Source organism: Puma concolor, chromosome C2 (assembly GCF_028749965.1).
Source record: "Puma concolor isolate L17-30 chromosome C2, mPumCon1.1.hap2, whole genome shotgun sequence".
Classification (NCBI taxonomy): Eukaryota; Metazoa; Chordata; class Mammalia; order Carnivora; family Felidae; genus Puma; species Puma concolor.
The window spans coordinates 273,220-284,947 of record NC_141675.1 but is presented as its reverse complement, the minus strand read 5'-3'; the positions used below and the strand labels follow the sequence as shown (position 1 = coordinate 284,947).

At 43.6% G+C, this 11,728-nt stretch overlaps 1 protein-coding gene across 2 annotated transcripts in view; it reads right to left on the bottom strand.

Moving 5' to 3' along the window:
* Positions 1–3,673: 3,673 nt before the first annotated feature.
* The window catches only part of ZNF445 (zinc finger protein 445), a 32,726-nt gene continuing 24,671 nt past the window's right edge, over positions 3,674–11,728 (bottom strand). For both annotated transcript variants that reach the window (XM_086720267.1, XM_025913278.2), the window contains one exon: positions 3,674–11,083. In XM_086720267.1, coding sequence (XP_086576393.1) covers positions 8,925–11,083 — 2,159 coding nt within the window. In that variant the 3' untranslated portion in view covers positions 3,674–8,924. The remainder of the gene's footprint in view (positions 11,084–11,728) is intronic.

Genomic DNA, 11,728 nt, shown 5'->3' with positions numbered 1-11,728 from the left:
AGAGGTAGCTCTCTAGGTCAAGTAATGTAAAACCTTAAGACCTCTTCTCATTGAAAAAAATAATTGGAAACTATTTGGATTGTTCAAAACTATTTGGATTGAACTCTGCTTTGCAGTTAATTTTGATCAAACTCAGGAAACTCAAAGAATTCAAAATAAATTATGAACTCACCTACAGTTTTCATGTTCTTCCCAACTCTGTTAAAAAACAGAGAGGATAGGAAAGTTATCTATTCTCAACTTGACTCAGACCACCACATAGTAGAAAGCAGTTTCAATTATTGAATTTTTCAATGCCCAAGAATATGGATCAAGATCAAGTTGAAGCAAGTTGTGTCTCTTGTAATTAGTGTCAGTTCAGAACCAGGCTTGGGCAATCCCAGAAAAGTCTGTTTATATGCCCTTCCTGATGCACTGGTAAATGTCCTTGGGTGCCTTGGAAGAAGATGAGGAAAATTCAAAATATAAATTGTTCTGGGCACCTGGGTGGCTCAGTCAGTTGAGCATCTGACCCTTGATTTCAGCTCAGGTCATGATCCCAGGGTCGTGGGACCGAGCCCCACATCAGGGAGCCTGCTTGGGATTCTCTCTCTCTCTGCCCCTCTATCCTGCTCATGATGTCTCTCTCTCTCTAAAAAAAATTATATATATATATATATATATAATTTATATATTATATTTATATTTATATATTTTATATATTATATTTATATTTATATATAAATTCTTTCTCTAAAACACACACACACACACACACACACACACACACATAGGGTCCTGCTTCAAAGGGGCCTACCTATCCTTTATTCAAGCTGCTCTGGGTCTGTGAACTAGCTTAAGTCTGGGATTTGAGTGATGAGTTGTAACTCTGTTTTGGTGATTCATATCAGACCTATATTCCCTAGACCTGGAGATTTTCCACATATTCAGATCAAGTAAAACTTTAATAGGTTGTTCTTCCATTTCAGTTTTAAAAGATTACCAGCTCCAACTAATGTGGCCAATTACAGGTGGAAAGTCATTCTAGGGTTGAATGAAACATTCAATGTGTGAATGAAACATTTGAGGACAGGAAAACACCAATTCTTATTGGACATTGGATTACTCCAGGACCATGACCATGGTTTATCAGTTGGAACATTCTTCTACAAGTCACCTCATATAATTAGAATTACAGTAGTCTTACCTAACATAGCTCCTTCCAATGACAATGCAGTCACCATGCTTGTTCTCAAGGACTCCAACCAGACTTCCTTCTTATGTGCAAATGCTACTTGTTTCTCTCTTTTTTTTTTAACATATAAAAGTTCTGCTTATGTTCACATTAGAATGCACCTTGGTAGAATGAGCTTCTCAGCTGAAGATCTGATGATAGAACTCTATATGTATAAAGAGTAATTGTTTTGATTATAAATAGATCAAAAGGAAGAAATATTTGTGGATATCCCCCAAAACTTTGTTGTTTATATATGAATATAGAACTAGTATAACTAGTATATGTGTATAACTAGTATATGGAAATGTTTGTATGAATATAAAAGTACATTTCCTTTGGGTTGCTGACTTCAATATTTAGTATTGGTTTATGTACATATGGACTCTTTAGACTTCTCACCAAGGGAGAACCTGCCATGGCCATTTTAAGTAAACCTCAATGATGTATCCAAGGACAGCTTGCTTTCTGCTCTCATTAAAACCCCAAGACGGGGCGCCTGGGTGGCGCAGTCGGTTAAGCGTCCGACTTCAGCCAGGTCACGATCTCGCGGTCCGTGAGTTCCAGCCCCGCGTCAGGCTCTGGGCTGATGGCTCAGAGCCTGGAGCCCGTTTCCGATTCTGTGTCTCCCTCTCTCTCTGCCCCTCCCCCGTTCATGCTCTGTCTCTCTCTGTCCCAAAAAATAAAAATAAAAACGTTGAAAAAAAAATTAAAAAAAAAACAAAAAAAAAAACACCCCAAGTCATGATGGTAAAACATCCATAGTTAGGCCAATTTTCTCTACCTGTATCCAATATATTGACCCAATTCTTGGGTTCACACCAATAACAACCATCTGTTGAAAACAAACATCCTATGACTTAATCAGAGGATGCATACACTCTCTTTGCCTTACCTAGCTTAAATTGATTTCATAGCAAGAAGCTTGATGTAATGTGGCTACAGATCAGTTGGGGAACAAAGACAGATGGCTCAACTATGAGATATAAATGGAGGCAACCTTGCCTTCTTAATTGATTCATTCATTTAGAATTCAGGGCTATAGGAGTTGCTATATGCTCTCCCCTAAGCTCTGTTGGGGGGTTATCACCTAAGTTACTGCTCCAATGGAGGCAAATAAGAAGTCTGTGTTTTGTTAAAGTCATAAATTTACTGTTAAATTTATTAAACTTATTAAATGTATTCATTTTTGTTGTAAATTAAATGTTTTTAAGCAGAAATATCTTTAAATATGTTCTCCATTTTGAGGGGCGCCTAGGTGGCTCACGTCAGTTAAGCATCTGACTCTTTTTCAGCTCATGATCTCCAGGTTCGTGAGTTGAGCCCTGCATTGTGGAGCCTATTTGGGATTCTTTCTCCCTCTCTCCCTGTCCCTCCTGTACACTCTAGCTCTCTCAAAATAAATAAAACTTTTTTTAAAAATAATATTCTTGGTCTCAAAAGTTTTAAGTCAACATCCTAGAAATTTTTAAGATAAAATTATTTAGGAAAGCTGTGCCAGTTAACTGGTCTCTGCTTCAAAACCCACTCTTCTATAGATGCTTTGAAATGATGGGGTGGGAACTCTGTAATCCACATCTCCATTTTGCCAGCTATTTCTCTGCTAGGCTCTAGCATTGAGGAATGTAAAAGGAAAGCTGCAGTGTTGGAAGTATTGTGATTGATTTTGTGGGTAAACTTGGCTACGTGTGACAAGTTGCCTAATTTGAACAAACATTATTCTGAGTGTTCCTGTGACGGTGCTGTCAGATAAGATTAATGCTTAAATTAATGGACTTTGAGTAAAGCAGATTACTGTCCATAATGTGGGTGGGCCTCATCATGAATCAGTTGAAGGCCTGCATAGAACAAAAAGCCTCCCGGGGACAAGAAAGAATTCTCTGGGAGGCTGCCTTTGGACTTCATCTACAACACTGGCTCTTTCTAGTTCTACAATAGCCAGCCTTCAACTGGAACAGGAAAATTAGCACTCTTGGGTCTCTAGTCTTCTGGCCAATCCTGCAGATTTTTGACTTGCCAGCCTCTGGAATCACGAGACAATTCCATATAATAAATCTATTTCTATGTGTATACACACATATATTGGTTCTGTTCCTCTGGAGAACCTTAACAATACAAGGAGGAAGAGGGGAATCCTTTCCTGGTTTTCATGTCTACGTAGGCACTGTTTCCTGTTTCCAATGCTCCTTCACTCCAGCAGTGGCAATTCCCTCTGGTAGCAGCAATTGGGTCCAGCTTGCAGTTCTGTCATCATAAGGCCCTCCTTTTGATTCAGACCAACACCAGCCCAGCAGTGATCTCTGCATACATCTGAATTCAGCCCCACAGGTGCTCTCTTCCAATGTCCTACCTTTTTATAATTCTGTTCCTGCTTTGTAGCTTGCCCTGTGTAGGTGGGATAAATACTGTGCCCCCAAACAGATTCAGATGTTGAGACAAAGGACACCACACACATCAGGATGTTATGAAAAAGTTTATTCTTCACATAATGCGGCTCTCTGGGAAGAGCAAGACAGGCACCCCAGCCAGTTGGCCTTGATTGCAAGGAAGGGCAAGTGACTCTGATTTTTATTGTGGTTAGGGGTGTGGGTTTCCAGGGCAATGGTTTGCATAAAGTTCACCTCAAGTGTTAAGACAGTGCCTGGTTTCCTTACCAGTTGGCCCAGATGTGAGGCAAAATGGGGAGGGCTTGAAAGCTGTCAGTTGTCAAACATCAAAAATGGGGTCAGACTCCATTACAGCACCCCCCACCCCCGTCCTGGGGTGGTACCAGGTTTCAAGTCACTACCTCCATGAACATTAGTTTTTTTTTTTGTTTTTTTGGCTTTTTACTTAGATATACCTACTGAACACAATTCTAAGTTCTTTTTCTTAAAATAATTGGTATGGTTTTTGACTCCTGACTATAACCTGGGTGATACAAGTCTCTTTGCTATTCTTAACAGGGTTGTTAGGATTAACGTAACATGCGTGGCAGTTGGGCATAAACATTTACTCCCCTTTTTTCATTTACCTAATAAAGTGGAATGGCTAAGCATCTCCATCCACAGGATCCCATTTCTTAAACTTTTCTTTTTTTCATTTCTTAAACTCTTGAGTCTAAAGCTTTTGACCTCACTTGCTAGACTTAGGCCAAAAAGGTTAAAGAAAATAGACCTTATAATTTCCTATAAACTGCCTGTCTTGGAGATGTGTCAATACATGGAGAACTTCCTCATTCTTTTTAACTGATGTGTAGTATTCCATCACAGGTGGGACCAGAACTGTTCAACCATTCCTTTACTAGTAGCCATTTGTGTTACTACAGATTTTTGTGGGTGAGGAAACTGGAGCCCTTGAGCGATTAAATGGCTCACTCTAAGTAACATTTCATAAACGGTAGGGCCAGGATTTCTATAAAGTCATGAGATAACAGAGCCCATGCTTAAAAACACTTTTATTTTTAAGTATTTTAAGCAAACAGTTAAAAAAAAAACCCACGCTATCCTGTTAATCAACATGTTGACCCATCTACATCAATATTTAAAATGAAATAAAAACACAACTGAAACTTCCATGTACCCTCCCTGATTCTATCTGCAAATCCCACCCTGGAAAGGCAGAACACGATTTTCACACAACATTTTAATGCATGATTTTATACTCATCATATAATTTGAATCCACAGGAATATATTATTGTGCAAAACAATAACAACATTGTTTACCATATGCCAACAATGCTTACATGCCAGCCACTAACCAAAACACTTTACATGCATTATTTCATTAATAATCCCCCCTCCCCAAATTACCTTGTGAGGTTGGCAACTACTATCCCATTTCATTAAAAAAGTGAAACACAAGTTTAAATAATGTGCCCACAGATACACATTTAATTTGACATAAATGGGGTATACTGTACATAGCTTCTGCAACTTTCTCAGCATTTTTGATTTATCTATGTTGAAAGATGTAACTAGCTCTTTCACATTCACTTCCCAAAGTAGCAAGAACCACCCCTTTTATTTTATTTTGCTTTTCTGTTGAAGGAAATTTCGGTTTTTCCCACTCTTGCTACCTAAACAGTACTGCAATAAACAGTTTTACACAGATGTCCCTCCCCATGTGAAGTTCTTCTAGGATTTGTCCAGGAGTGAAGCTGCTGGTGACACACACAACTTTACAAGGTTTTGCAAGCTGCCTGGTACAGGAGCTATTACAATTTCCACTCCCACCACAGTCAGATCCTGCTGTCCCACACACATGCCCATGCAAGGGCTTACAGAAACCTGTCATCTTGAGGCGTGTGAGATGGTACATATTAACTGACACTTCCTGTGCTTTCTTCTCTGTACATGCCTCTGGGTGGGCTGATGGTCAGTGAGGCTGGGATTAACCACACTGAACAACCAATTCAGACTTTCTAATACCTACTCTTTTCTGGGGGCTCCCAGCCCTCTGGCTCTCCCCAGCCCCAACTCCACTTCTTCCTAGGCAGTAAGAGAAAGCAAGGAAGGGTTCAAAGAAGACTGCATGTTCTCTAGGGCGAGATGGGGTACGACTTGAGAACTGGTGGCTGGGGCAGTCAGACGATGTCAACTGGAACTGCACCGCTGAGCTGCTAACTAGTGTGCCGGTGGGGGACCTCCAATCAACACTGTGCTCGCGGTCCCTTCAAAACACTCCAATTCTGACTTAGCTGAACTAAACTCAGTTCCATATTCCTTAATAGAGGTAATTTTGTGCAAAATCTCCTCGGCATGGCAAACAAATAAGCACCCAGCTCTGGCCTCCAGAGCACCCTGTCTGGCTGCAGTGGCAGGCGTAACTCCTGGAAACTTGGACAATACTTGCAGAGTAAGATACAGGCACAAGGAGAGGTGGGACCAGGGGAGAGGCCTTAGGTGGATGAGGGGTAGGGATGGCCGGGCCTTGAAGGGTGAGGACCTGGGAGAGCATGGGTAGGGTCTACACTCGTGGAGAAGGGAGTCAGCACAAAGCAGGCCAGTCCAAGGGTGTTCAGGGGCAGGCAATGAAGTTAAATCCAACACTGATTACACCAAAATGTTTAGCAGTTAGCTCTAAGTAGTAAGACTTTTCTCCTTTTCCTTTTACTTCATCTGTATTTACTAATAATTCTAGAATAATCATGTATTACTCATATAATTAATATTATTTAAAAACTCAGGTTATTAAACAGACTCCATCAGCACAACCCCAAGATATTAAAGTCTTACCTCAGCATACAGGGATTTCTGTTGATTTTTACTTCTTTGAACATTTCAAATTGTGGTGTGAATGTTTAAAAGTAAGTATGTCTCACTTTATAAAAATGGCAGTAGAAAACCCCTATTGGGGCATGAACTCTATGAGGTGACAGTGGCACAAGGAATTGTGGGAGGGTGGTGAAAATACGAACAGAAAAGGGTATTTCCTTGGTTGTAGCACCAACTGATTTGAAGCTGAAACTGATATGGAGCTACAGTTCTCGGAGGGCTCTGGTTCAAGATATCAGCTACCTAACCCAGGGTCCCGTATACCAAGTCCTCTTTTGCCACTCCTAGGATCAGGGAGCTTGATTACTCTAATTTTACACACCCGAAAATAGATGAAGATGTTCAGTGACTTGTCCAGGATCATTTTGCCAAGAAAAGTCACACTGAGCCTGAACTCAGGTCTGATAACTCCAAGGCCCTTCCCATGACCCTGGGCCCTCAGTACATGGGTCTCTGGTCCCTGCCTAGCCACTTCTAGAGCCAGTTTTTGCTACTTTACCAGTGATGGGACACCCAATTCCAGGCCAGAGGCAGCTGCTGCTGTAGGAAAGGAATGGGAGAGCCAGGATGACCGAACCTTCCTGAATACAAAGCTGAATGGGGACCAGAACACAAACATGGATCTGCCGCAGTTATTTCCCTCTTCCCCACCCCTGCCTATTCCATGTGACATCACCACAAAGCATCAAAGCCTTCATTTTCACCCACCTACGACAATCCAGAAAGGATAAGAGTACTTGTACTGTACTGAAAGTACATTTTTTAGGTTCGTTTCTTCTTACTATAAGAGATGGCCTGTCCACCAGGTGTACCCTGACTCACAGCAGTAAAACATAGTCTGGGATGGTGCTCTACTATCAAGTGAGATATTTTATTCTTATATTCATAATGTGAGCTCTTCAATAATCAGAAGTAATGGCTACCTACATACATTTTAGAAAAATCAGTCCTTTACCCTTACACCACCAGCTGATTCTTGCTATGTGCTTCAAGTCGAGTTGGCAAATGAGATGGGGGTGCCTCCCCCCAACCAGGCCACCTTTCCTCCAGAGGGCATCAGTCATGTGAACTGGTACCTTTGGGTTGAACCCGATGCCAGCACCGGATCTGACATGAGAAGAAGGCTACATGAAGGTTAGAGGGTCCCGTAGTGTCCCGTACAGATGCAAGTGCAATAATTAAACATTTACAATTGTTGCTGAGAGCTGTAAGTCTTGTAGAAAATTCAGATATTTTGAGGGGAAAGGAGATAGTCCCATTCATGGAAACTGGCAGCAGGGATAACTAACTGCATGAGTCCCCGGGTCTGCGGTTAACCCTTGTAAATGTTAATTCACAGAGTACATTACTCCTAAACTCAAAACTGTCCCAAAGCTCCCCACCTCCATACCTCCCTGTGAAGCAGCTCCGGCCCTTGGGGGGACTCGATGGTGCTCACGCCACTTGGCCCACCAGCTCTCTGGGGCCCCTTCTTCTGCTGGTTCCCTCGACTCTAGCCCAAGGGCCTCCCTACTATTCTCCAAGATACCAGACAAGACCCCACCTCCTGTGCCTGGACCAAGTTTCACCTCTTCAGTTGAAGCCCTCTCTAACTAGCCTACTTAAAATCGCAACCCACCTCCTAATCCAGCACTGCCTCTCACTCTTCTCTGATTCATTCTGTCCACAACACATATCGCCATCCGAAGCACTATGTATCTCATTCGTTCACTGTCTGTAAAGATCCAAGACAGCAGATTTTTTGTCTATTCCAGTCACTGCTGGGTCTCTAGCACACACAACAGTGCCTGGCATATGGAAGGTGCTCAGCACATTTCTGTTGGAACACATGGCCCGTTGCTGACCCTGTGGACTGTGGGTGGAGACAGCAATGGGGCACTGGGAGAGCCCCATTCTCCAGGTGATTAAGTCCAACCCTGCTCTCTTCCACGTGCCACTGAGACAACTGTATGCCCGTGGCAGATCTCCAAAGCAAGGCGTGAAGGCCAAAGCTGCAGCCAGAACTCCCAGGAGGCAACTGGGGAGACTAGGAGTTCTTGCTGTTGCTGCTGCTGCAACTTGTGAGATCAAATAGAATACACACCACCACAGTATCCAACTGGCCCCTTCCCAGCAGCCGCAGCCCATCACACCACAGACATTTCATCAAACAACACAGGGCAATGGTATCTGCCTTTAGACTTATACCTAAGTCTGGGGGAGCTCCAGGCCACTGTGCAAAGGCCACTCCTGGGGCCCAAGCCTCCAGAAGGGCCCCCAAAAACAGGTTGCTGCTCTTCCCCAGCAGGTAGGAAAGGAAATGCCCTGAGTTTTTGACCTCAGGATTCTCTGCCACCAGCTTCAAAAACAGAAAGGGCTGGACCCTTTGTGAAGGCTTTTTCCACACTGCCCACAATTAAGGGTTCTCTGGCAGGGCAGCTAGGAACCCCTCTCCCCCCACTGTCAAAACCCAAGCTAATCTCTAATATGGTTTTTCATATGCCGAGCCAAATTTGAAGACCACCTGAAGGTATTCCCACACTCTCTGCATTTGAAGGGCCTCTCTCGGGTATGAAATCTCTTGTGGCTAATGAGCTGTGAGCTTTTGTTAAAAGTTTTCCCACAGGTGCTACATTTGTGGCACTTTTTCCCAATGGGTATGTTCTGGAGTCCGGTGAGCCTGGAGCTCTGGTCACAAGCTTCCTCAGAATCTTCAAGTGGCTTCTCCCCACTTGGTTTTAATTCCTGTAAACTCACCCCTGTGTCCTGGCAGGAAGATAATGCAGCCAGGCTGCATTCAGACTGTGCCACTCTGGTGTGTTTTCTTTGATGAATGCGGAGAGTATGTCTTCCAATGAAATCTTTCCCACACCACTGACATTTAAAAGGTCTCTCTTTAGTGTGGATTCTCTGATGATTAACAAGGCGATGTTTTCTATCGTAAGATTTCCCACACAGATTACACTTATAGCGCTTCTCTCCACTATGTATTCCCTTATGATCTACAAGACTTCTTTTGCGTGTAAAAGTTTTCCCACATTCTTGGCACCAAAAAGGTTTCTCACCAGTGAGGATCTGCGGCTGCAGATTTGGAGTGTTTTCACTTTCGTGGCACTCGTACTGTTTTTCCAAAGAGTGAATCCTCTGATGTCGGGAGAGGTTAGAACTCCATCTGAAAGCTTTCCCACATTCCCTGCACTTATAAGGCTTTTCTCTGGTGTGAATTCTCTGATGGATGAGGAGGAACGAGTGATTGCGGAAGGCTTTGCCACACTGGCCACATTTGTAGGCTTCCTCTGTACTGCTCGGAGGAACCTGGAGCACTGTGTCCTGACTTGAAGATGGCCCATCCTCGGGTCTTCTTCGAATGGCATGCTGCTTCTTATGAGCAATAAAGGCTGACCGATGGGTAAACTCTTTTTCACACTCACTGCATCTGTAGGGCTTCTCACCTGTGTGAATTCTCTGATGATCAATGAGAGATTTCTTCCGAGTGAACGTTTTCCCACACTGCTGACATGGAAAGGCTTTCTCCCGAGCAGGGGCACCCTGGAGCTGACCGCAGCTGGAGGCCAGTCTGAAGTCCTTACATTTGTCTTGATCATAGAACTTTTCTTCCTGGTGCATTCTCATATGACGAGTGAAATTTGATCTCCACCTGAAGGTTTTCCTACATTTGGTACATTTATAAGGCTTCTCCTGAGTGTGGACCCTTTGATGCTCAACAACATACGATTTACAGTGGAATGATTTCCTACACTGACTGCAGTCAAAAAGCTTCCCCCTACTCTGGTCTCTCAAATGATTAGCAAATCCTGAGCCACAGGTGAGAGCTTGCTCACACTGATTAGACTCAAGAGATTTCTGCTTCGCATGGGTTTCCTGGTGTAGGCGGTAGGCAGACAGGCGTCTGAAAGCCTTGTCGCATAAACTGCATTTATAAGGTTTCACTCCAGTGTGAATCTTCTCGTGTCGCACACAGTTTGAGCTCCACCTGAAGGCTTTCCCACACACCCTGCATTTAAATGGTTTCTCTTGAGTGTGAAGTCTCTGATGACATGCGAGATGAGAGCTATGACTGAAGGCCCTCCCACAGTCACTGCACTTATACGAGGTCTCCACCATGTGAAGATTCTGCCCACGCTGGTGATGTGGGCTAAGGCGAAAATCTTTCCCATGTACATCCTTTGCATTCCCTTTTAGTCCAGCATGAATTCTCTGATGGAGGCTAAACCCGCCAACGATGCGCCTGAGCCCTTTCCCATATTCCTTGTAATCGTAGTGGTATGAACTCCCTCTGAAGTGTCTGCCACAGCCATGTTTCAGGGATCGCTTTCTTCTGGGAACTCTCAAATACGTAGCATGTTTTAAATTAAGACTAGCACTTCTTCCTGACTCTTCAGATTCTTTTGCTGTCCTATGACTGAACTTGGTCTCTTCCTTCTTAACTCTTGATTGTATGGGGCTTCCACATTGTTGCTTTAGCCTGCTCTTCTTTTCAAGAGGTTCTCTGAGCCTGATTCCCTCAGAAACACTCATCACACAACATGCTGATGGCACAGCAAAGGTTTCTGCTTCTTCCAAAGGTTCACGTTTTAAGACGAACTTGTTTGTTTTAATCTGGAGCTCACCTCCTGACACAAAATAAAACAAACGACAGTGTACTTTTTCCCCATACTTGGAACTGCAGAAAGCACCAAAGGACAAAAAAAAAATGCCACAATCTTGGGTGGTGAGGCTTTTGCCTGACTACCAATACCTTTACCAAAGAATCAGGGAAGGCAAAACTTGGAAGAGTATTCCAGATGACAGGAAAGGGAGGAGGAGAAGCAAGGTGGGCACAGAAGCTAGACATATGCAGGAATCACATCTAGTTGAAAAACAGATTTGAAAAGTGAGTGTTAAACAGCAAAAGAGGGGAGAGGAGTCCTGGCATAAGAGGGTAAGAAGGTCCACAAGAGCCAGGGGAGGGATCCATGGAGGACTGGATGAAAGAACTGAATGTCAAGCCTATCGCAGGGGCAAAGAAGAGAAGCTGGAGTGGAATCAGGGCTCTTCATAGCACAAAGGGACAGGCACCGGCCTACGGGCCAGCAGGAGTGCAGCAGAGGGAGGAGGAGGACCATCACTGACTGGAAAAGACTGCAACAGTGAAGCCCTCCAGTGGGCAAGAACACTTACTGAAAGGGTTTCTGGGGAAGGAGCAGGGCCAGAAACAAATGTCTAATAGGCCAGTCTGGAGAGGGGGAAGGCCAAAAACCCAGCATTCCTTAGCATCA